A 26943-nucleotide genomic window follows, 5' to 3' on the forward strand; every position below is an offset into this window, starting at 1 on the left:
TCTAGAACCCTGGTTCTGTGGGCCACTTCTGCCACAGGGGTGTCTTCATCCATTAGAGTTCCCTCCTCTGCCTCTGGTGGAGCCTCCTTCATGTGTGTCTTGAAAAGGACCCTGAGACTTCTTGAACCACATTTTTTGGCCACCTCCTTGATTCCTGGAAAAGGTTCCCTGAGGAGTCCAAACACACACCTATGGCAGACAGGATCTTTCAGTTGTTTTCACACCTGGACAGACTGTCTTTTACTTTGGGCTGAATAAAGACATTCTGTCAAAAGGAGCATTGATGAAAGAAGACTTGAAAGGTTCCGCAAACTCACAGATGTGCACCCAGGCTTGTCTCCTTATGGAAATGCCTGAACTCACTGCCCTTGAAGTTCCCTCCGCTACATGTGAGATCAACTTCATGGATGAATTGGATATGGACTATAGGGTCGTCAGCTGGGAAATAACAGATGCCTGAATTTCATCAGAAACAGTACCAGAGAGGGTATTTGATAACTCCTTAATCAAATCCCTTTGTAGTCTAGTAAAGTGTGCCAAATAGTTCAGAGACCTCAAAGCAAAGGTCGCTGAAGCACAGACATGCTTCCCAAATATGTCCATCACCGGCAACTCCATGCTGGTGGATGAACATTGGAACTTTCTTCTGCTAGTTCCTTCTTGGTGACTGCTGCAATGACCATGGCATCAGCAGGAAGTCCCTTTCCCCAAAACTGCTTAGCCACAGGTGGTGTCATTATCCAAACTGGTCTGTGAGGAATAGGTTCTATGGTGTCAGGGTCCTTCCATGCCCACCATGAGATAAAGTCAATGAGCTCACTGGTATACGGAGTCACCCTGGAGGTAGATGGTCCAGTACCAAAAGCCTCCAGGAGAACAGATTCCTCAGACATAGGGTTGCTGGATGTCCAACCACCTCTCTAAGAATTTCTAGGATATCTCCAAAGAAGACATCTTCAGGAGGTGATCGTGAGGACCATTTGCCTTCATCAAAATCTGTATCTTCAGTGATGGACTCCTCTGGGGAGTCTAAGTGTTTCCTTTTACACATCCTCTTCTTAGGAACCTACTCAGTGGGGTGCTCTGGGGAGGTATTAGAAAAGGAGATTACAATTCCCTGGGCAGGAGCCTGGGGTTTTCGTACTGACTGTCCCTCTTGAAGGAGATGGTGAAGCTCTGAGTGCTGAGACATCATGTTGGAAGACTTGGGATCCAAGGGGAATGGATCTGTCCGAACTGTCGAGGCAGAAAATACTCTTTTAGTAACCTCAAAGGCAGAGAGGCTCTGAGAGAGAGAGGATGCCGGATCAGAGAAGACAAGCTTCTGAATCATAGGTGTTAACTACTCCGAGTGCAAAACCTCTGAGGTGGAAGCAGGGGCTGAGCTGTCCAGTGCCGAGGCTCTGAGATGCAGAGATGGCCCCAAAAGCTTTGGAGTTGAATGGAGCACCTCAGATCTGACAGGCAGACTATGGCTCCAGGAGCTCTCTGGATTTGATGGGAACAGAGCTCTGAGAGAAACTGTTGGTTCCAAGGATAAAGTTATTACCAGATCTCAGCTAGACAGATCTGGATGACTCAGATCTAAAAACTCTGAAGCAACAGGTGTCAGAGGAGAAATCTGTAAAGGGGAACTAGCAGACATATGGATCTCCTGATCCAGAGAAGTAGGAGCCAAAGGAACACCAATCTGGCTCTGCGCCAAGAGAATCTTCTTCGCCAGTCTCTCCATATCTTCTTCTGTAAGGCTTCTGGAAGAATGAGTGGAGTATATGGACAGATACCTGGGTCTTTCTAAAAATGGGGAAGGTACCCCGTCAGGGACCGGAGCCAGTGACAGGGAGTACCTTGTTTTAGGAAGTAACTTGGAAGTCTGAATGTCAGGTTCGAGGGATGGGATCCAAACCCATCAGTTGAGGACAGAATGAAAATTGACGACATCAGATTCATAGATGCCATGAGACCCAAAATCCTGAGGTATTGCATAGCAGTGATTAAAGTCTGAGTAGAAAACCTTAGAATCTCCTGATCACATGTTGATTGACTGTGTACACTAAACTGTCCATATATATTCTATATCCCTTAATCCTGCTGCCCAGATTGTGTTTGAAAAGGATCTGAGAAGAACTGCTTCACTTACCCATTTAACAAAAACAAAACCATTTTTGAAAATGACTTGAAGTTGAACAAGACAAGCACTTTACTAGTTTTTAATTATCCAGGATGCAAATGTTAATAAAAAGTATACTTCATAAAATCATGCACTTAAATTAATTAAAATAAATAATTAAAACTTCCAGACAATATAAGAGATGCATACTGCCTCAAGATATAGGTTCATAGGTTCATAGGTAAGTACTAGGCTATCTGCCCAAGGGCATTTATAAGCCTAGCCAGAGTGTGTTGGCTTTCGCCACCCCCTTAGATTAGTTCCTTGTGCCTCTGACCAGCAGAGCCATTAGTTCCCTGCACCTCTGTCCAGCAGAGCCACTGCAGTGATCCCCAGGGTACATTTTCTGTTTCCCATCCACCCATCAAGGTTTCTCATGAAGAATGCTAGTGAGGGGCTCTGCCTGATGTATACTGGAATCTTGTTCCAAAGCATGGGGAGTCTGTGGGTCAGGAATCGATCCCTCCAGCACGTCCTATTTATTGTTGTGGTAAGGTTTATATCCCTAGAGCGTGTGGCTCTCAGGGATTTGTTTTTTTTAGGTGGAGCATATCCATCAATTCTGGTTTGGACATGGCCTTGTATGTCAAGCAGAGATTACCTTTGAGTAAACAGTATGCAACCGAGCACAGCTGGAGTTTCTTTAGTCGGGCTGCATAGGTCATCTGTTTGAGGCCAGTAATCCTCTTGGTGAGGTACATCTGTGGTCTTTCCAGCTGTTGCAGGTGTCTTGTAAGGTACATCCCAAATGAGGCGTTGTACTCTATAATGGGTCTAATAAGTGATGAGTAGAGAGGCACAATAACCTCCTTTGTTCTGGATAAGAACCCTTTTGAGATTAGGTGGGCTACGTAGGATTTTCTAACCACCTTGGCAATATGATTATCAAAGGAGAGATTGCTATCTACTTGGGTCCCCAGATCCCTTATTACTTTTTCTGTATTTAGGAGACTACCATCTATGTGGTAGTTCGCGGGTACTTTGTTTTTTCCAAAGGGGATGACTATGCACTTTTTGGCATTCAGCTTGAGGCCATGATTTTGACACCAGGTATCTGTCTCAGTGAGAACCTTCTGGAGGATGTCTGTATCAGCCGGAGAATCAATTATGGCCCCTAGTTTGCAGTCGTCTGCGAACTTGGTCAGCCAAAGTCCTCCTGTGCTTGCCTGTACCTCTGAGAAGTATATACCAAACAGGAGGGGTCCTAGGACTGAGCCCTGGGGGATGCCACTTGTAACTGGTTTAGAGTCGGACCTAGAGTCTGCAACTCTCACAGTGTGGGTTCTGTCCGTGAGCCAATTTGCAACCCATCTCATGACGTAGGGGTTAATGTTCAGGTTGGTGAGTTTGTCTATAATACTATAATGGGGAATGGTGTTGAAAGTCTTTGTGAGGTCTAGGTAGGCTGTGTGGACTTCCTTACCCTCATCTAATGCCTTGGTAACTGTCTCAAAGAAGTCCACCAGGTTTAGGAGGCATGATCTGCCCTTAACAAAGCCAAATTTGGTGGGGTCCAAAGTTTGTAGGTTCCCAATGTCTCTGTTAATGAGTTCCATGATGATGTGCTCCATAGTCTTGCAGACCAGGCTAATCAGGCTTATAGGACGATAGTTCCCGGGGTCCCTTGTGACGCCACCTTTGTGGAATGGGATAACTGTTGCTGTGCGCCACTCTGTGGGTACGTAGCCTGTAGAGAGGCTGAGTTTGAACAGTGTGTTTAGGTGAGGGGTTAGTTCATTTTGGAGCTCTTGTAAGACACAGCCTGGGACACCGTCCAGTCCCATTAAGGCTGTGTTTTTGGCTTTGGATAGGGCTGTTTTAACCTGTGTGTCTGTGATTGTCGGGGCCTTACATTCTTCTGGTATGGTTATGGGCCCTTTAGGGGGTGAGAGGGGTGTGAAGTTTGCACTGAACCTGTCTTTCAAAATGTTGGCAATATCAGTCGGTTCAGTGTATTTTGTGCCATTCTGCACCAACTCAGAGGAGATCTGAGAGTTTCCACTTAGGTTCTTGACATAGCTAAACAACGCTTTGTGGTTATCTTTGGAGTCCTTGGCAATTTTTCTTTCGAAGCTAGCCTTGGATGATTTAATGAGGGATCATAGTTTCTTGCTGATACTGATCAGGGATGTCCTTCCTTCTAGGGATTTTGCTCTTATCTGTACTAGTTTCCTCCTTCTCTTGTAGAGCCTGTTTATGGCAGGGGTCCACCAGACTGGCTTCCTTTTCTTGGAGGAGTGAGTCTTGGTTTTAGATGGATGGTTTGGGATAGCACAATCCATACATTCCTGCAGATGATCATAGAGTGCCTTTGTATAGGTTTCAGCAGCTTGGACAGCATTGACCATTGGCGTGGGGGCTGTGAACCTTTCCACCTTGGTCTTAAGCAACGTGAAGTTTGCTTTTGAAAAGTTTTTCACGGTGGTTTCCTTGATTGGGGTTGGGGGCAGAATGTGAATATCCAGAGTGATTAGTCTATGGTCTGATCTAACCAGTGAGGGGTTGACGTCAGGTGTGGAACACCGGTCGCCCATGTTGGTGATGACCAGGTTCAATATGTTGTTCCATCTGGTGGGGTTGTTGACCAGTTGATCCAGGGCATTCAAGTTTATAAATTCTAATAAGCGTTGGGCAAGGGAGTTAGTACTTGAGTAGTTCTCCCAGTTAATGTTTGGGTAGTTGAAATCACCCAGTATTAGGGTGTTTGGTAGGACCTTCATATTTCCCAGTGTCTCCAGAAATGCGGAATGGGGGTCCTGGGTCATGGTGGGTGATCTGTAGCAAGCTACAATTTGGACTGCAGTTTTGCCCATTGTTAGTTGCACTTGGATGATCTCTGATGCACCATGCTGCTCCACTAACCTGGAGGTGTGAGTATTCTTGATGAATATGAATACACCCCCGCCTTTTGTGTTTCGGTCCGGGTTTTGTGGCCAAAAGGTATGGTATGAGTTATAGCCTGGTAGTGCTGGGGTGCTCTCTGGAGCCTTAAACCAGGTTTCTGTTGCTGCACAGATATTGATGTTCTCCATACTGAGGAGTGCCTCGAGTGCGTGCATTTTGAGGTTTAGACTTCTCGCGTTGAGTAGTATTACCCTCAGTTTTTGGTTACTTGTGCTATTTACGGTGATGGGTTTGTCTTTTGAGCCTTGCCTAAAAAGACACTATGGGGGTGGCAAAAGCCTTTGCCAGTTTTCGAAAGTCTAAGGGTGACAGGGGCAAGCCATCTCTTGCGAAGCAACATGGCTTGTCGAGCATGTCATCCCAGGCAGACAGATACTGGAGCCCCTTTGAATGACACCAGAAACTTAGCCAATTGTTGAAGTTGATCATTTTTTCTTTATACTGTGGCATCATTCTTGGTGAGTGTAGGATGCTGCTCAGGGTCATGGTCATACCTGCCTGGGCGACATGATCAGAGAGCTCTTCCATGTCTCTTTTCATGTAGTCCAGGGGGTACGTCTCAGGTCATTCACACCAACATGTACAATGATAGAATCGTATTTGTACTTGTTCTGAAATTACCTGAGTGCTTGTTATGTGGCGGATCCTGGCGCCCAACAGGCAGCTAACTGTAACCTTCTCCTTTTCCAGCCTAGTTAGTGGGACATCAGTATGCCTGACTATAGAGTCGCCTAACACTAGTGTGTATGTTATTTTGCCTTAAGGGCTGTGATTGCGTGGCACACTGATCATGTGAAGTATGTGTTTCATGGTTGGTGATGGGTTGTGGAGGTTGTTTGGATGTCTGCTTTGGAGGTCTCTGTTGCTTTTGCAGATTTTTATTTAAATCCTCCGAGTATGTTTTCATGTATTTATGTGTGTTACTTGCCTGTGTTGGTTTGTTAGGTCTATGTGAGACTGGTGGTGTGTTGCAAGTATTACCCTTCTCCTCTTGACAGTCAGTTACAGTCTGGGGTTGAGAGAGCTTTGCCTCCAGTCTGGCTGTATAATTGCATCTCTCGCATATATTAGTGTTTGTTGGTAGGAGGAGAGGGTAGTCTGTGTACATGAGGCAGTTGTAACATTGCCTCAAAATGCCCAGATTCACCAGTTGAACTGGAGAGTACACCGGAAACTGCCCTTTGGACATGCCTGAATAGGTAGAGTGAGCTGTTTTTCTGATTGACTGGTGTGGACGAAAAGAGAGCCTTGTCCTTCTGGACAGTATAAGGGGGGGAGCTAGTGCTAGGGGTATTTAGTGCTTGTTATAAGTTTTAAGCAAGTGCTGGGCTGTAAAATTAATGATTTGAGTGCTAAAGTTGAAGGTTTGTTTAGTTCCAAGGGAAAAACTGAAGAGTAGACTTTGTGGAGTCAGGAATAGTTTAACCCTAGCTAATTGGCACTGCCCGGCACACAAAACCGTGCAAATGTGCTTTTTATATTAGAAAGATTAAAGAGATAGAAATTAGCCCAAAATGGCCAATAAAATTACAGTTTTTGGGCAGAAACCACTCTGATTATGTAACATAGTGCATGTACTGGGTTAAATGTTTCACACATTCACATTTCACAGTTCTCTCCTGTCTGTTAAGTGAAATGTTATGCCAATAAAATGTGGTTATTTCTATAGTCTAGCACTCCCTTTTTTCTTGGACAGCACATCTCAGTTATGACAGCCAGTCTGTACAGCATATTCATTGTTGCTTTCAGACCAGACAGTTGCTCATCGCTTTTTAACAAGAAGTGCAGCACAGCACTTGCATCACAGCATTAACATTTAATTATCAGTGTATAGAGCTGTATTTTCTTTATTTCAGTACAAAAGACAAGTTTTGAATTAAGAACAAAAATAACTGCACAGTTATGTTTATTCCTATAATAACATTCATTGGAATGAAAGCTTCTATTTATTTTTATACAGTCTGCCTTTTTGTTACTGAACTTCTGACTATTAAAATGCTATCTTTACAGCAGGAATTTTGTATTAAAATAAAAATTTCTGAAACAGCTATAGAAAAATGAAACTGGGACTAAATTTCTAAATACAGTAAAACATCTCAGACAGGTGTAATGAAGATACTTCCATACTCTTTTCAATATCACAGTTATCAATAGGTTCATAGGTTCATAGGTTCATACTAGGCTATCTGCCCAAGGGCATTTATAAGCCTAGCCCATAGTTATTTGGCTTTCGCCACCCCTTTAGTTTGAATAAAACTATGCCTATAATCCACTGCACTTCATGATTCACTATCCACACATCATCCAACCTTCTCTCCCTCTCATTCTCTTCATTCATTAACCCCTCAAAGTACTCTTTCCATCTGTTCAACACACTCTCCTTGCTTGTAAGTATGTTTCCCTCATTATCCTGTATCACCCTTACCTGCTGCACATCTTTACTAGCTCTGTCCCTCTGTATAGCCAATCGGTACAGGTCTTTTTCTCCCTCCTTAGTGTCCAACCTTTCTTACAACTCTTCATACGCCTTATCCTTAGCCTTCGCCACCTCTCTGTTTGCCATGCACCTCGTCTCCTTATACTCCTGTCTGAGCTCAGTCACAATAGTTCCTAAAAATCATGAAATCCTGGTAGTCTTCCAAAACTACAAACTGTTATTCGTCACAGGCAAGCAGTCCTCTGTAACAAAGTCAGAAATATCTTGCAATGTTAAACAGATCAGCTTTTATACACTTGGAAAATATATGCATTATTTAATTTTTTATACCAGGCTATTCAAGGCAAACAATATAAACAGGGCAGTAAAAAGTATATTTTAGAACCCACTCCCACACACTACTACTGATTAGGTCAGATTAAATCCACATTAAGGAAAACACTACCTATTTGCAACCTACAATTTCAATCAGGTATTAAGAAAAACATAACATACACATAAAAAGACTAACTTTTAACTAAAATCACTTTCGGCTAACTAATGTAATAAAGCCTTCATCAGGTCTGTGACAAGAACTAAAATCATATACATAGGTAGATAAGTAAAAAGAGTAAACTAGGTTGGCACAAGAAAAAAACACATGGCTATCTAACCATAAACATTATCTAACTAGAACACTATAAATATAAATACGCATCTGTTTAATAATATGTAATATGCATTAGTCTGTACAAAAACGAAGTTATTTATAACTCAGAAAATTATTTAATTTTTATTTACAGGTCAGAAAAATGTTGGTGTTTTGCAGTTAAAAAAACACGGTCATGACAGTTTTCATGTTTACAGCTCTAAAAAGTTTATTCAATGAAAACCAGTATAGAAACCGCAAAACTGGTGTTCTTTTAAGAAATAAAATATTAAGATAATGGTAGGGATTCACAGTTCAGGAGTTTGTTGAGCAGGATGACTCTTAGCTAAGAAGATGTGTAATACATTGGCTGGGATTAAAAAAAAAAATCCCTGCTCTTATGTAAACTGCAGTGGCCAAAAATTGCAGTTTATGTGACCACAGAAAATGTAATTCAGACATGGTTAGCCACAATGAGGAAGACTTCTTTATAAGATGATTTGCATGTCTATGAATCCGGTGTCATTACCATCAGTACTTTTCAGCAGTAATTACAACTAGTAACCCATGCATTGCACTGCCGTATGTGTCCTCCCCCATTCAATTTCCCATGCACATGCAGACATTCATACATACACACACACACCATGCACACACACACACACACACACACACACACACACACACACACACACACACACACACACACACACACACACACACACACACGCACACACGCACACACACTCACAGACTTCTGCCATACACATTGATATTCACTGTACAATTCCTCCAATAGATCGCACTCACAGACATACTGTTGCATTCCCACACACACACATACACACTAGACAACACTCATAACCTTGCAGGCACACACTGCCCCACACACACACACACACACACACACACACACACACACACACACACACACACACACACACACACACACACACACACCTCCCACCACTAGTCCACTAAACTCCCAGACAATTACCAGCAAAACAGTCTCGCCCATTGGAATTAATGGGGAAATGCAGCCATGCCAACTTGTGCAGTCAAGGGATTCACCTAATTACTCAGCTGGGTAAATCCCCTTACCAGAAGTATTTTTGGGGGAGAGCACATGTCTAATTAGCATAAGCCACTCCTCTGGAATGCCTCATTATCATGCACAGTGGTCATGGAAATGGCCGACTACTGCACTTCTACTGACCTTGGAGAATCACTGAGGCAAGCCTGTCTCTGACTCAGACATTGTGTCTACTAGTGTTGGCCGCTTGTTAGGGCTTACTACTGTCGGTAGCACTTTCTGAATGTTAGCCATTGCCTCTGAAGTTTTGCATTCTTTGCATGTTTGCAAATGAGTACTGCAATATGTGCTATATACCTATGATTTTCAGCTAATGGTTATTTAGGAATTATTTATATGTAACGGAAAATTATAAAAGTTGTGAAAGTTCTCTACATCAGTTTCCATAAACTCATCTTTCATTATCTAACTTTCCCTTCTCTGACATATTTATGATTGAAATGACCTTTTGCAGTGTTTACTTTTCACACACCCATAGAGTGGGAATAAAAAGGTGGCTGCCCCAGGAACAAGCTGTTAGGAGGTGCAACTGGCGCTGTACAGGACTATGTCAATTAGTCACTGCAAGTCAGTTGTGTGATCCTGTTTGCTGGTCAGTAATTCTGGTGGTCATTTATGTAGCTGCTATTCCAATGATCTCCAAAGCCTGCACACGTGTAAGTGTTTATGTGTGGGTGTGTATCTGTGTGTACGCACATCTGTTAGGAACTGTAGTAAGGAATTAATGTAGTTCTTTGGTTCACTTGAGGGCACCAACAGGGAGACCTTTTCAGGACAGCAACTGACATAACTCCAGATCTGATTTTTCATGCTGGATATCTGTATCAGTTATAAACAGGTCTGGTCTGTCTGAAAGTAACTCTCATTCTTCCTGCATCTCAGTTTTAAAGCTGTGTTAAACTGATTCATTGTTAGCACACATTTTAATGACAACAAATAAGAATGATAATTCACATGCTGGTAAGCAATGCTAATAACCATTATTTTAGATGACAATGACCTACCATTTAAATGTGGGAAATGCGGCTGATTTAGCCAGCTCCATTCAGTTTGCGTTTGTACTGACACAGTGATTAAAGGGGCTCTATCCAGACTGTTACAACCGCTCAGATGTTCATGTTGACAATTACAGTTTGCCTTCCTGTAAGAGACAAAATTGAGTCTGTTGTGAAAAAATGGCCAATAGGGTTGTCTCACTACATGTCCGCCTTCTCATAATTAAACATGCCACTGTATTTACTGTAGAAATTCCCACTCAATAACTCACCACTGACTTGCTCAGGTTTATACAACTACAAAGACAAACTGGCACAGTATAACAGCTAACTATTATCAGAATGTTTTTGCCAAAGTAAAGAGGGGTGACTGTTTTGTGGCCAAATTAACTCCAGTAAATCATGTACTGTTGAGGGATAATTTTAGATTCAGTCATTTAAGGAATTAATGACTAAATGAACAACACACAACAAAAATACACTATTTCCAGTGCTACAAAAATAATAATTAAAAAAATAAATAAAACTAACCTGGCTGATTATGAACACAATTTTCAATTTTTGTGGCAGTAGACAATGCTTTCTACTGTGTTGCATTTGAGTGGTGCACTCAGATCCACCTTTATTTAGAAGACATGTTAGCCATCTTAGGCTACAATCAGATTTATTAAAATTATCCTAAACAATTAAATGGATCTTATACTAATAAAAACAAATTTCTACAATTTCAGGCAACAGAGTACATAAGCAAAATGGTAACAATACTTTAGATATTCAGTAGACCATTGCATGGGGTGCGGGAAACAATGGGCCAGATTCCAAAAGAGTTGCTCTCGGTGTAACCCTGCCATAATTCCTGCTTTCAGTGTAAGTGACTTACTTCCATGTAAAACTGGTCTATAAAAAGGCTCACACCGGGGGCCAGATTCCAAAAGGCCTGCTCTCAGTGTAAGTAGTTACCTACACTAACAGCAACTCTTTTGGAATCGGGCCCAATGTAATGAAAAAAATGTTCATCTGATTTCTTTCATATGATTTTTTTTCTAAATTTCTGAATCATTTGCAGTATACTGTTGCTGGTGCCCCACCAAAACATCCATCCATCCATCCATCCATCCATCCATCCATCCATCCATCCATCCATCCATCCTCAATCCCTTTTCCCATTTTGCACATGGGGTTGGGGTGTTGTTGCACCAGCAACAATCATCTCGAGCCAAGGTTTATACTGCCAGGTGACTAGCCCTGCCATGGTATTTCATTCATACCACTCGCTTGCACACACACGCACCTACAGCCAATTTAGAATGTCCAATCCATCTACTGCATGTCTTTGGGATGTGGGAGGAAACCAGAGCACCTAGAGGAAACCCACGTGACCACAGGAAGAACATGCAAACTCTGTACAGAAGGCACCCCAGCCAAAAATCGAACTGGAGAACCTCTTGCTGTGAGGCAACAACACTATCCGCTGCACCACCGTGGCCATCCATTAAACATGTAGATGTGTGTGTGTGTGTGTGTGTGTGTGTGTGTGTGTGTGTGTATGTATGCATATATACACACACATACATATATATATGTTTTTATTTATTTATTTATTTATTTATTCATAATGAAACCTTGTACTGAGGAAATGTAGGTTTCCAACCTTAAGTGTAGTAAACACTTTCTTTAAGGAAGAAAAACTAAGAAAAAGGGAAAACTAGTTGTACAGGAATGATATCAGGATATGATGTGCTAAAATAGACTGCTGTCATAAATACTAAACTCAATCACATACACACAAATGCATATATACCATCACCTGAAACAGGCATTTAGATTTTTACCATTTATTTCGCAATCATCAGAAAAAAACAAACCAGGTATCGCCCTCAAACAGAGAGCTTCTTCAATGCATAAATAAATATGGATTAATGTCCATATTTAAAGGAAAAAAAAACAATGGGAACAATTTTAAGTACATATGTACAAATGCTAACAAAAAAAAATAATAATAAATATCAATTTGCCAATTACCCTATGACTATTACACAATCCTTTAAACAATCCATTTTTTATATTTGTATTGTTAGTGCTTATTAATCCAACATATATGAAAAACTAAAAAGTATAACAAGCTTATATCACTGTCTGGTGTCCAAAAACAAATACTACTACAAAAAATATATGTCAAGTTCAAATCAAATCATAAAAAGAAGTTGTCTTCATAACGTTCCATCTGAGTTGTCCATCTTACAAGGTTCATAGGCTGGTACTAGGCTATCGGCCCTAGGGCCTATACAAGCCTAGCCATAACAATGCCCTGGATATTTCTTCCCACAATATTTACTTTCCTGGACCCCTGTCTAGCAGGGCAATTGACGTGATCCCCGGGGTGAATTTCCTATCTCCCATCCAATCATCAAAGTTCCTTTTGAAGAGGGCCAAGGAGGTGCTCTGCTTGACATGTATGGGCAGTCTATTCCAGAGTATGGGGAGTCTCTGGGTCAGGAACCTATCCCTCCAGCATGTTTTGTTCATTGTGATGACAAGGTTTAGATCCCTGGAGCGTTTGGCTCTGAGGGATTGGGATTTCTTTAAGTGGAGCATGTCCAATAGCTCAGGGTTTGACATGGCCTTGTATGTTAAGCAGAGATCGTCTCTGAGTAGACGATATGCCACAGAGTATAGCTGGAGTTTTTTTAGATGGTCAGTATAGGGCATCTGCTTTAGGCCTGTGATTCTTTTAGTGAGGTATTTCTGTGGCCTTTCCAGCTGTTGCAGATGTCTTGTGAGGTACATACCAAATGGGGCATTGTACTCTATAATGGGTCTAATGAGGGATGAGTACAGTGGGATAATGACCGCCTTTTTTCTGGATGAAAAGCCCTTAGTGATGAGGTGTGCCACATAGAAGGATTTCCTGACTGTTGTCGCGATCTTCATCTTTCATCACCTGTGGGTTCAGTTCCAATCCTTCGGAAGTGACTCGGCCGTTTCTATAGCTCGAGTCCAAAAACTTTCGAGCACATCCCTTCCCCATAATGCATAGGGTAAATTACCTCAGACTGAGTTTGCTGATTACAGAATGAAAGACATAAATGTATGAAAGAAACCATATCTGGATTATAATTATATTCCAAAGGGGAACTCACATGTGAAAGTCTGTTCTTCCAGGAAATCCAGTAGGGGAAGGAGGGAGAGGCGGTGATGACAGACAAAGCTGGACAACTCAGATGGAATATTATGGTAAGACATAACTTCTTTATCTGCAGTTGTCAATCTTCATCCTGTCATCACCTGTGTGACAGAGTCCCCTACTACTTAGAAACTTGGGTGGACTCAAGGAAGGATATTCCTAAGCACCATTGTGCCAAATGATACTCCACCCCTAAAGACCAGATCTAATTTGTAATAAGTAATAAAGGTATGAGAAGATGCCCAAGTTGCAGCTGCACAGATGTTGTCAATGGAAGTTCTTGACTTGAAAGACGTAGGAGTAGCTACCACTCTAGTTGAATATGCTTTTGGTGGTAAAGGTAAGAAAATACCTTTCCTCCTATAAACAAAGGAAATACAGTCTGAAATCCACTTAGCTAGGGTTACTTTGTTTACAGGTCATCTCAATTTGCTATGTGAAAATGAAACAAACAGTTGATCAGACTTCCTGATGTCCTTGGTCCTATCAAGATAGAATGTTAGTTGTCTGTGAACATCTAACAGATGTAATGTGTACCCCCCCTTGTTAGAATAATTTTGGAAAAACACTGGAAGATTAATGCATTGACTAAGACTGGTTTCCAACACAACTTTAGGTAAAAAGGATGGGATGGTCCTGAGAGAAACTCTATCCTTGTAAAAAATCAAATATGGTGGTCTAGAAGAAATTGCCTGAATTTCCAAGATTCTTCTAGCTGAGGTAATGGCTACCAAGAAGAGAGTTTTCAGGATAGAAACATTAGATCACATCTAGAAGCCATCTTGAAAGGGGTTTGTGTCAAGGCCTACAGCATTAAGGTAAGGTTCCAAGGAGGAGTAGGGTCCTCGTAAGGGGGCTTTAAAAGGAGAGCACCTCTTAAAAAGGATTTGCAAAGTTTATGCGAGGCCACAGATGATCCATGGAAACCACTGTGAAAATTAGAGATGGCTGCCAGTTGAACTTTAATTGGAGAAGTGGAAGCACCATCATTGAAAATAGAGGCTAAGAAGAGATGAATTTCGTGGATTAGTGCTGAAAAGGGATCAAAGTCATGTATGGAGTCCCAGTGAATGAACTTCTTCCATTTACTCAAGTAAAGTTTGTGAGCAGATGGTTTATGAGATGCCATATGTATGTGTTTAACTGAGGAAGAGAGCATATCATGCCTGGCCACTAACTGAATTGGAGAAACCAAGCTGTCAGCTTGAGACTTTAATGTCTGGGTGAATGATGCCCATCGGGTGTGATGGGAGGTCCAGAATTGGATTCAGAATCCATGGTGTTCATACCAGATGAGGCTATAGGAAGGGGAAACAAATCTGCCAAGACCAAAAGGCAACGAGGATGACTTTGTTTTTCAACTTGGCTGCTTTCTGTAGAAATTTGAGAATTAGTGGGCTTGGAGGAAAGGCATAAAAGAGACTGGGGGTTCAACTGTGGAGAACAGCATCCCTTGGTAATTCCCCCTCTGGGGGGATGAAGGCAAAGTAGCTGCTGTAAGAAAAAAACACTTGGCCAGTGAATAACAAACTGCACATGTAAATGAAATAAGATATTTAATATAAAAACTTTAGCGCCTCGGCAAATACAGCCTTCTAGGAGTTAAAGTAAATGAAATAAGATATCTAATACAAAAACTGTAGTGTCTCGGCAAATACAGCCTTCTAGGAGTTAAGTCCTAGAAGGCTATATTTACTGAGGTGCTAGAGTTTTTGTATTAAATATCTTATTTCATTTACATGTTGTTGTTGTTTGTCTTTTTGGCTTTTCCCAGTTAGGGGTCGCCACAGTGGAACTCCGGTCCACTAATAATTGGCAGTCGATTTTTATGGTGCTGAGTTGCCAGCCCGATGCCCAACCTTCAGCGAAGGCACGCCCATTCACACATGTCTTTTGCAGGCCACTCGACCACGGGGAGGACATGCAGACTCCACACAGAAGGCACTCCAGCCGAGAATCGAACAGGAGAAACTCTTGCTGTGAGGCAACAACACTACCGCTGTACCACCATTTACATGTGCATTTTGTTATTCACTGGCCAAATGTTTCTTTCTTGCTATTCTACTATTTTGGGGTTTATCGGAAAGTATCTGCTGTACCTGTTCAGAGGAAAGTCAAAAAGGTCACAGCACGGCTGGCCACCTATTCAGAAAATCCCCCCCTCCCCACCAAAAGGGCAAATATCTATCCCAGCAGAGTGCTGCCCCCCCTGACATCTCAGATGCTCAGGTAAGAGCCACCCTCTCCAAAGCAAAAAACACAGCATCAATGGGACCAGACAGTGTCCCGGGCTGCGTCCTACATGAACTCCAAGAAGAGCTAAACCCAAACATAAAACTACTGTTCAATCTCAGCCTTACTACAGGATATGTGCCCAAAGAGTGGCGTACAGCAACAGTGGTCCGTCTCCATAAAGGTGGTGCCTCAACAGATCCTGGAAACTATCACCCCATAAGCCTGACTAGCTTGGTTTGCAAAGCTATGGAAAGGATCATCATGGACCTCATAAATAAAGATATTGGGGACCTACAAACACTGGATCCTACCCAGTTCGGCTTTGTTAAGGGCAGATCCTGCCTCTTAAACCTGGTTGATTTCTTTGAAACAGTCACCAAGGCCATTGACAAGGGGAAGGTGGTCCATACAGCCTACCTGGACCTCACAAAAGCCTTTGATACAATACCCCACTCGGGCATTATAGATAAGCTCACCAGCTTAAATATAAACCCCTATGTCACTAGATGGATTGCAAATTGGCTCAAGGACAGAACCCACATGGTTAGAATTGCTGGAGGCATGTCAGACTCCAAACCAGTTACAAGTGGTGTCCCACAAGGCTCAGTCCTGGGACCTCTCTTGTTCGGTATATATTTCTTGGAGGTACAGGCCAACATGGAAGGACTGTGGCTGACCAAGTTCGCAGATTACTGCAAACTGGGTGCCATAATTGACTCTCCAGCCGACACAAGCATCCTCCAAAAGGGCCTCATAGAAACAGACAACTGGTGCCAGAGCCATGGCCTCAAGCTAAATGCCAAAAAGTGTATAGTCATCCCCTTTGGCAAAAACAAAGTGCCCACAAATTACCACATAGGTGGTAATCCATTAAGTACAGAAGAAGTAATTAGGGACCTGGGGACCCAAGTTGATAGCAATCTCTCATTTGACAACCACGTGGCCAAAGTGGTTAAAAACATTTTATATAGCCCACCTAATCATGAAGGGATTCACATCTAGATCAGGGAGGCCATCGTGCCTCTTTACTCATCCCTCATCAGGCCCATAATTGAGTACAATGCCCGTTTTGGGATGTACCTTACCAGACACCTGCAGCAACTGGAAAGACCCCAAAAGTACCTCACCAAGAAGATCAAAGGGCTCAAACAGATGCCATATGCTGCCCGGTTAAAGAAACTCCAGCTCTACTCAGTGGCATACCGCCTGTTCAGAGGCGATCTGTGCCTGACGTATAAAGCCATGTCCAACCCGGAATTAATGGACATGCTGCACCTCAGAAAATCCAAATCCCATCCAGCTATGCGCTCGAGAGACTTGAACCTCAGCACTGAAATAAATAGGACATGCTGGAGGGACAGATTCATAACCCAGAGGCTCCCTTCACTCTGGAATAAAATCCCAGTCCAGGTTAGGCAGAGTCCCTCATTGACTCTCTTCAAGAGGAATCTTGATGAGTGGATGGGAGATCGTAGGTTTACCCCAGGTATCACTTCTGTGTCACTGTTAGACAGAGGCACAGTATACTAACCTTGAAAAAGGGCATAGTAAAATAAATTTAAAATGGTTGGCGAAAGCCAAACACATTCTGGCTAGGCTTATAAATGCCCTAGGGCAGATAGCCTAGTATGAACCTATGAACCTATAAAACTTCTGGATTGAGGGACCATTCATTAGATAGAAGGATGCACCTGCTCAACTTGTCTGCTATCACACTAGACTTCCCCAGAATATGCATTGCGATCAGAAAGTGGTTCAGTGAGATCGCCCACTACCAAACTCTGAGGGCTTCTCGGCATAAGGGGTAAGATTTGGTTCTCACCTGTTTGTTGATATACCAGACCATGACATGTTTGTCATGACATATCTGACTGAACTAAAAAGGTTGTAGAACAAAAAGCACACACTCCTGCCAAATGTAGCTCACACACAGTAAATTCCAAATGTAGAAAAACAAAATGTGAGCACACCAACAAAGCTGAACAGAGACAAATAAAGTGTTATTCTTCCAAGTTATAGTGTATCAGATACACTACAACTTGGAAGAATAACGCTTTATTTGTCTCTGTTCAGCTTTGTTGGTGTGCTCACATTTTGTTTTTCTACATTTGAACTACAAAGGTCCCCACAGATAGAGTCTTGAAATGCTCACAATGCTAATAACACAACTCTCATCTCTAAAACGTTTATGTGCAAGTTGGTCTCTGATGGGGACCAAGTGCCTTGGACTGTCTTTTCCTGGCAATGCCCCTTCCCCAACCTGGGAAGCATCCGCGGTCATTGTGGCCTTGGGCTGAGTGGGAATGAACAGGCGTCCTTGTCGAACTTGGCTTGAATGAATCCACCACAGAAGATCCCTTTTGCATATGTTAGTGATTAATATTGGCATTGATAAGGGATGCTGAAGGATTGACCATTGTACTGCAAGTAGCCACTTCAATATTCTCATGTGAAACTTGGTTAGGGGAACAACAGTTATGGTAGCCACCATTGCGCCTAATGCTTGAAGCACTAGATGTGCAGGAACTCTGTTTGTAGCAGAGCCTGAACTTGATTCTGGATATTTCTAATCAAGATGGAGGGAGTGAGGCAATGGAGGCTCTTGTGTCTGACAATGCTCCTATAAACGTTAGATTTTGTGTGGGTTCCAGCAAGGATTTGCCTAAGTTGATTGTGATGCATAGATGGTCACATAACTGCAGAACCTTTTGTTTTGCTGTTAGTAGTAGTTGCCTGGTAGTAGCAAAAATGAGGCAGTCGTCTAAGTTCCGAAACACACGGAATCCTTGCAGTCTTAAGTAAACTGCTACTACTGCCATGCATTTGCTGAACAGCCTGGGGGCTGTGGTGAGACCAAAGGGCAGGATTGTGAATTGGTAATGACTGGCTCCAAGCTGGAAGTGAAGGAGTCTTCTGGACTGTCTGTCCATCTTTATATGGTAGTATGCATCCTAAAGATCTATAGAGCACATCCAATCATCCTTTCCTAAAAATAAGAATGGACTAAACTGTGACCACCCAGAATTTGGTTTTTTGAACAGATTTGTTCAGTTCACTGAGATCCAAAATTGGTCTCCAGTCCTCTGTCTTTTTTTTGGCACTAAAAAGAATCTTGAGTAAAATCTGCATTGTTTGGTCTGGTGGGACTTCTTGGATAACTCTTTTTTCTAGCAGCTTTTGAATTTGAACAGCTGCCTGTTCCCACTGACTGGGTGGAACATCAGGGAATCTCTCTGAATAGGGAGGATGAAGGGAAAAAGAATTATATAGCCTCTGGAAATGATTCTCTGGACCTAAGTATCAGAGGCGATTTCTTGCCAGGCTTTTAGGTTGAGGGATAAGTGACCCCGATTATCTCCAGAGGTGGACAATCAGGCCTCCATTCAAGAGCGCTGGAAGGATTTCCCGAAGAAGGAATCCTGATGTTGCAGGCCACCTCTGCTGTGAGGGTGGCATCTTCCATTATTGTCCCCCCCTGCCTCTGGGGGAACTTTCACCAGGTGTAGTCTGGAAAGATCCTTGAGACTTCCTGAACCACATTTTGCTTGTTCCTCATTGTTTTCTAGAAAAGGGCCTCTGAGGAGGGGAAAAACGTACTCCTATGGCAGAAAGGGTTTTTCCATCCTTCTCGCACCTGGTTAAAGTGTCTCTAACAGCTGGGCCAAAAAGGGAAGAGCTGTCAAAAGATGCACTGACAAATGAAGATGTGAGCTCCACAAAATCACACAAGCGTATCCAGGCATGCCTCCTTACAGAAATTCCTGAACCCACTGCTCTTGTCGTTCCTTTGGCAGCATGGGAAATAAGCCTCATGGACGACTTGGAAATGGATGTCAGGGTAGCTGACAGTTGACTGAATTCCGTACCTCTTCAGAAACAGCTCCTGAGAGAGTACCCGACAGCTCCTTCATCAGATCTCTCTGCAATATTATAAAATGTGCCAGGTAGTTCAAACACCATAGGGCAAAGATCAATGAAGCATAATCTTGCTTCCTGAATCTATTCATCGCCCACCACTCTTTGTTGGGGGAATGAATAGAGGAACTTTCTTCCTCTAGTTCCTTCTTAGTGGCCACTGCTACCACCATGGCATCTACAGGAACTCCCTTAGTCCAAAAAGGCTTGTCTTCTGGGACTGTAATGATTTTATCTGGTTTCTTGGGGATTGGCTCTGTAGCATCAGGGGCATTCCACACCCAATGAGCGATCAAGTCGATGAGCTCGTCGGTGGGTGGAGATATCCAGGAAGTAGACAGGCTGGTACCAAAAGCCTGAAATACACAGACTCCTCAGTCAAAGTGTTGAGGGACTACCAACCACCTCTCAGTTTAAGTATTTCCAAGATGTCTCCAAATGCGACATCATCAGGGGGTGATCTGGGGGACCCTTCGCCTTCATCAAAATCCGTGTCTTCTGTGATGGACTCTTCTGGAGAGGTCAGATGCTTCATCTGGCATAATTTCTTTCGAGTGACCTCCTCAGGGGGGACATCTGGGGAGGTTTCAGAAGAAAAAGGGTTACCCTGCTGGGTAGCCTGAGGCTGCAGTACCCGCTGTCCCTGTGAAGGAGTTGGTTGATGCTCCAGATCAGAGGCAGCCAGAGGCAGAGGCTCCAAGAAGGAAGGAACCAACCTGGTACTGGAAGTAGCAAATGCCCTCTTCATGGCCTTGAAGGCTGACCCACCAGAACAGAAAGGGTGCTCCAGGGCCGAAAAGGAAGGCCTTGGCCCCAAATCTGCCCCCCGCCCTGATGAAGTCCCCATCAAGACCAAAGTCATACCCGAGCATGTCTGCGCTGGCTCACCAAGGCACCGAGACTGCTCTGAAAACCCAGGAGTAGACTCGAATGACTCAGAACCAATGCCAGGCTGCGGCCCCAAGAGGACTCTGGTTCCGACACAACCAGAGTGCTCAGAGCAATTGTCTGCCCAAATAAAAAATAAACATTTGGAATAGACATGATTGTTTCTGGGAATCTTGGAACCGAAAACTCTACGGTACCTGTGGAGGTTAGAGGAGGAGGGTTAGCAGGGTAAGTGGAAGTTGTCAATACCTGAACCAAAGGAGTAGGAGCTGATGGAGTGCCTGACACATCTTTGGCCCAAAGAATCTTCATCATAAACCTCTCCACGTTGACTTCAGTGTGACTCCTGGAAGAATGGATGAAGACAACTGAGGGGAACTTTGGTCTATCTAAAAAGGGGACGGTGGTCTGTCTGCAAAAGAATCCAGTGAAGGGAAATATTGTGTCCTTGACAATGAAATGATTGGTATAGAACACTGTTCAGGAGCCAAAGAAGGAGTTGGAATTAAGGGAGTAAAACATGATTCCAAAGAATCCTTCTGGATCCATGATTTAGAACTCAGCTCCGATGCCCTTTTCTTTTTAGGGCTCGGTATCAAGGAATAACTCAGAACCAAGGAAGATCGCTTCTTCACCTCTGAGGCTCTAGAAGAGAAGGAGGAGGAGGAGGAAGAAGATGTCCATCTAGATTTATGTTTTGTCTTGTCCTGAGAACCAGATATGGCCTCCCCAAAGGAGGAGGGAAGGAGACATTTCAGGATAAGCTTATTCCTGCTATCTACCAATGCTTGGTGACTAAAAGCATGGCAGATAGAACAGTCATCTTGCAAATGAAGAGGACAGAGACAACAGACACACAGAGAATGCTGGTCAGAAAACAGAATTTTATGACTGCATTTAGAGAGTTACTTCACGGTAATCAGGGTAGAGGAACAGAGAGAGACAGAGAAAATATATCAAGTGAAAACTGCCTAAAAACAACGGCTACAAGTTTAGAAGATGTGATAGAGGTTTTTGAAAGTATAGGAAGAGATTTAAAGTAACTTCTTTTACTTAACAGAAGTATATAAAGTGTCCGCATATTTGTGCAGTGTTACAGTAAAGCTATTTTGCAAAGTACAGCCATTACAGGGTATATTTCGCAAAGTACAGCCATTACAGGGCAAATTTCACTGAGTACAGCCATTACAGACCAAAGTAATTCAAAAAGTTTATTGTGCATTTGAATGTTATTACAAGCTCACAGAACAGTTTGTTCATAGATAATTACAAGGACCATATTTTCAGTGTGTTTGTGTATACTTTGTGGGCATGGCAGATGGATTTTGAAAACCCAGTGCACTTGTGTTTGACAATAATATTGCTGAGAACTGGAGTGTGTTTGAGCAAGAGTATGACATTTTCATACAGGCTGCATTTTCTGATAAAGATAACCATACAAAGGCATTTATACTACTTAATTTAGCTGCATCAGAAGCTACTGAAAGGGAATGCTCATTTGTGTATACACCTGCTGTCTATGCTGGAGAGGGGGAAAACCGTCATGTTGTTGTACAGACTGAGTCAAGGGAGGACCCTGAGTGCTTAAAACGTAAATTTAGAGAAATGTGTAACACCCAGACAAATATTACAATGGAAAAGCACTTATCTTATATAAGGGATCAAAAGCCTGGTGAAACTTTTGCAGCAAATATAACTGACTTGAGAATTAAAGCTAAAACGTGCAAATTTGGTGTCTTAATGGATGAGATGATAAAAGACAGACGTGCGTGTGTGGCATAAAAGATGATGCTGTGAGAAAGAGTTTGCTTTTTCACAGTGATTTAACTTTCATTAAGGTCATTGAGATTTGTCAGATATACAAGCTCACAGAAAAACACACAAATATGCAATGAGAGCAGAGTTAGAAGGCACAGTGATAAAGCTCATGTTGATAGTATGCAGCACATGGTTAAAAGAATCAGGCCCAAGCACATGGCAGCTGTAACCCCTGCAGCACTCACTGGTAACCCCAGAACTTTCTAGCACATTCCAGAACCTCCACAGTCTCAGTGAAGCATAAGTGTGAGTCAACAAACTCAAAGTGTGGGCCCCAACCTAGTTTCATTGTCAACTGTCATAATTGTGGTGGAAGTCATGAATCTAAAAGGGAAAAATATTTAGCTTTTGGTCAACAATGCCACAAATGCAATAAATGAAATCATTTCAAAAGGTTTTGCAAATCAAAAGTCCCACATTCCTTTATTAAAAGGGAACATTTTAAGAACAGAGTTGATCAGTTAGACAATGGCTATTCTACTCTTTATGCTGATGGTGCATCAGTGTTTCATTAAATGGTCAATGCAGTTGATTTAAGGGCAAAGAATGAAGTATTTTGTAATGTTAGGATAAATGGCAAACCCATAGAGCTCAAAGTTGATACAGGTTCCAAGTGTAATGTTATGTCCGCAGAAACATTTCCTAGAGTGTGTAAAGGTGAAAGGCTTGATTTGGCAAGTGTGCCAAACTTGTTGCTTATGGAGGTGAAGAAATTTAAACTGAAGGCTCAGTTGTGCTTTCATGTTACTCTGCTGGAAGGAGCTACCTAATGTTATTTTATGTGGTCAAGAGGCATGTCCAGTCATTATTAGGTCTCAGAGACAGTTTGAAAATGGGACTGCTTTCATTTAATGAGGAATTCCATCAAGTTAGCTTAAAAGACCACTACTTTAATTTTGCCCGACACATTTTTTCTACCTATGCTGATCTTTTTCAAGACAAATTAGGCAAACTTCCAGTTGTGTACTCTATGAAGTTAGACCCAGAAGTCAGTCCAGTTATCAGGCCAACATGTAAAGTTTCAATAGCTATGCAGGACAGAGACGAAGCTCAGTTAGATAAAATGGTGCAACAAGGTGTAATTTGTCCAGCTGACACTCCAACTGAGTGGGTATCTTCAATGGTGGTAGATCATAAGAAAATCTCAGATGACATCAGAATATGTATTGATCCACAAGGCTTGAACAAAGAGCTAAAAAGACCTCAACATCCAATGTGCATAGTTGAAGAAGTCACAGCCTTAATGCCAAATGCCACTATTTTTTTCTGTCTTAGATGCAGAGTACATTTTGGCAAATTCAGCGCTTGACAGAAAATCCTCACTGCTCACTACTTTCAGTACTCTGTTTGGCAGGTCCAGATTTTTGAGAATGCCATTTGGAATAAATTCTGCAAGTGAAGTGTTTCAGCGTGCAATGGAGAAATTTTTTGCTGGGTATCCTTGTGCTATCATAGTAGATGACATACAGGTAGGAGATTGTGATGTAGCAGAACATGACAGAAACCTCAGAAAAGTTCTATAAAGTCCATGTCAAGTGAATCCTAAGCTCAATCCACCCAAATGCAAGTTCAGGTTACAGGAAGTTACTTATGGTGATCCTTTATTGACAAGTACATGATTACAACCAGACCCTTCAAAGCAAACAGCCATTCTTGGGATGCCAGCTCCAGACAATATTCAAGCTCTGCAACATTTTATTGGCATGGTCAACTACCTAGGCAAGTTCATTCCAGACTTGAGCGAACTTTCAGCACCACTCAGAGGGCTGACACGTAAAGATGTATCCTGGTTTTGGTTAGAGCAACACCAAAGAGCATTTGATGTCCTGAAACAGAGAATTACTAGTCCACTGATGCTCAGATACTATGATGTTTACAAACCAGTTACACTTTCCTGTGATGCTTTGAAATTTGGCCTTGGTGCAGTCATTCTACAAGAAGATCAACCTGTTGCCTATGCATCAAGAAAATGTAACCAAACTGAGATGCAGTATGCCCAGATTTACAAAGAGCTTTTGCCAATTGTGTTTGCATGTTTGAAGTTACATGATTATGTTTATGGTTGATCTATCCAGATTGAAACAGACCACCAACCATTAGTCACAATCCCGAGAAAGCCTATGCATTCAGCCCCAGCCAGACAGCAACATTTGATGCTGAGATTGCAGAAGTGCAATTTCAATCTTGTCTACAAGAAAGGCAAACTTCTTTATCTTGCTGATACATTATCCATATTGCCCAGAAACACCACAGAACAGCATGAAAATGAGAACCTTGATTTTGAAGTCATGGAAGGGAGACATTTTTCTTCCACATATCTTGATGAGTTGAGAGATCACACATCCACGGTTCCAGTTTTAAAGAGGCTCAACCCCTTTATCAGTCAAGGATGGCCGTCAAAGCAATCTAGTTTACCTCAAGAAATGCAACCTTATTTTCCATACATAGATGAGATTTTGGCTGACAAAGGTATCATTATGAAAGGTCCAAAAGTAATTGTTCCAAAGTCCTTGCAACCAGAGTACATTACTATTTTGCATCGTGGTTACCCAGGAACCGAATCTACCAAAAGAAGGGTGAGAGGACTGTTCTTTTGTCCTTCTATGTCACAAGACATTGAGAGAGCACTTTTATCTTGTTCAGTGTGTAACAGTACAAAGCCACATCAACAGAAGGAACCACTTCATCTTAACCAGATTCCGCAACTACCTTGGTTGACAGGAGCTACAGACATCTTCGAGTGGAATGGTCAATGTTATTTGGTGTTAGTAGACTCTTACTCCAATTGGTTCGAGATTGACCTACTTCCCAACCTAGCATCCAGTACAATCATTATGAAGATGAAGCATCATTTTGCAGTACATGGAAGTCTGCACAAAGTTTTTTCTGACAACAGCACACAGTTTACAAACCAACAGTTCAAAAGATTTGCTGAAGACTGGGACTTTACATATGTCACAAGTAGTCTAGAGCATCTGCAGTCAAATGGTTTGGCAGAATGCGCAGTTCAAAGTGTAAAACAGTTACTTGAGAAATCAAAACAAGATAATAGTGATGTTTTCCTCAATCTCTTAAATCTCACAAATGTTCCCTGTGATAAACATCTTGGTTCCCCTGCTCAGAGACCTCTGTCGAGACAAACCAGAACCACATTACCAATCGGTAGTCAATTGTTGGTTCCATGTGTCAAGAACAACAGATCAGGGAAAGCCAATCTGATGAAGAAATGCCTAACCCAGAAGTCCTACTACGATAACACCAGTAGACCGCTCAATTCATTATGAGAGGGAGAAGTGGTAAGGATGCAAATGTCCAAACATTATGATTGGACAGATGTCGTGAAGAAAATTGGCCCAGGGCTGAGATCGTACATCATAGAATCAGAAGGAGTAATTTTCCGGCGGAATCAGAAACATTTGAGACCGATGTCTGAGCCTATATCATAGCAGATAGTCTGCAAGAAAGACTCTTTATCTCAGAGTGAGTTATCCTGTGTTTCAATTCCACCAGAAGTTCCAGAGGACATTCCCGTTCCTGTAATGAATCCAGAAGTTCCTGATAAGAGTTGAGCACCGCAGACTCTCCCTGTTGCTAAATTTAGTCCCAACTGTTATGTTACGAGATAAGGTCAAATCTCAAAACCCTGTAGTAGATATGAAGCAACTTGGACATGAACATCGTGTTTTGTTTCTGATGTATATGGTAATGCATGCCTAGCTCTGATATTGTTTTGTATAAGAGGCAATCTTTTAAGAGGGAGGATGTAGATCAATATGTGTGTGTATATCTTTAAGAAGCTATCCAAGCTTCCTTGCACAAGTGTATAAATACTGAGCACGTGCAAGTCAGACTGGCATTTTGTAGTTAGCTAGTAAAAACACAATATGGCAAACACAAAACCAAAGAAACTATTCTGTCCAAGCAAGCACCCAAATGAGAGATGGAACGCTGAGGAACGATATATGTGAACCAAAAAGAACTTTATTAACGCTGTCACTACAAATCTGCGTTTTCGTATATCACACTTCATCAGATAAAATACAAGTAATGCAAATACTGTTTAAATACCATGATGAACATCAAAAAACTAATCTCATTGGATATCCAGTATTTAAAATTTAAAATGATAGTATCATTTAAAACATGTCAAGGATATAAATGAATAGATGTCAATGAATAGAACATATATAATAATACACTAGATTCTTCTATAAAAACAATATATATATGTATAATAAAATATATTATTATTAGCAATAGTACTTCTATTAATAAAAAATATATAAAAAATATATTAAAAAATATATTAAAAAAATATACTTTTACATATATAAATTCATATTGAAGGAAAATCTAAGTCAACCTACGCTCTCTAGTGGTGCATGCTAAAATACCATGAATAATTATTATTACTACAATTTAGCTGATCTAAGTTTTAATACTGGCATAATAGACAACATTTCATTTAGACCGGGATTCCTGTTGGCCTCCAGTGTAATTTGCCAAAACAGTTCCCTGTATTCCAGTTTTGCTTCCCACATACCTCCCCTAATTTCCCTGGGAACCATTTCAAGAACAAAAAAGGAAAATATAGATCATGGACAGGTCATCCTATGACGAAATAGTGCATTTCTAGGGTTTGCCTTATTTATCTCATAATAATGTTCATAAATCCT

General features: G+C 41.9%; 1 protein-coding gene across 1 annotated transcript in view; it reads right to left on the bottom strand.

Annotated features, from left to right (window-relative positions):
• LOC122802434 overlaps positions 1-26943 on the bottom strand; it is a 1151271-nt gene that overhangs the window by 362413 nt on the left and 761915 nt on the right. Inside the window, exon 4 of the mRNA XM_044072051.1 lies at positions 10237-10373. Coding sequence (XP_043927986.1) covers positions 10237-10373 — 137 coding nt within the window. The remainder of the gene's footprint in view (positions 1-10236; positions 10374-26943) is intronic.

Source organism: Protopterus annectens, chromosome 5.part0 (genome assembly GCF_019279795.1).
Source record: "Protopterus annectens isolate FY-2018-M chromosome 5.part0, PAN1.0, whole genome shotgun sequence".
NCBI lineage: Eukaryota > Metazoa > Chordata > Ceratodontiformes > Protopteridae > Protopterus > Protopterus annectens.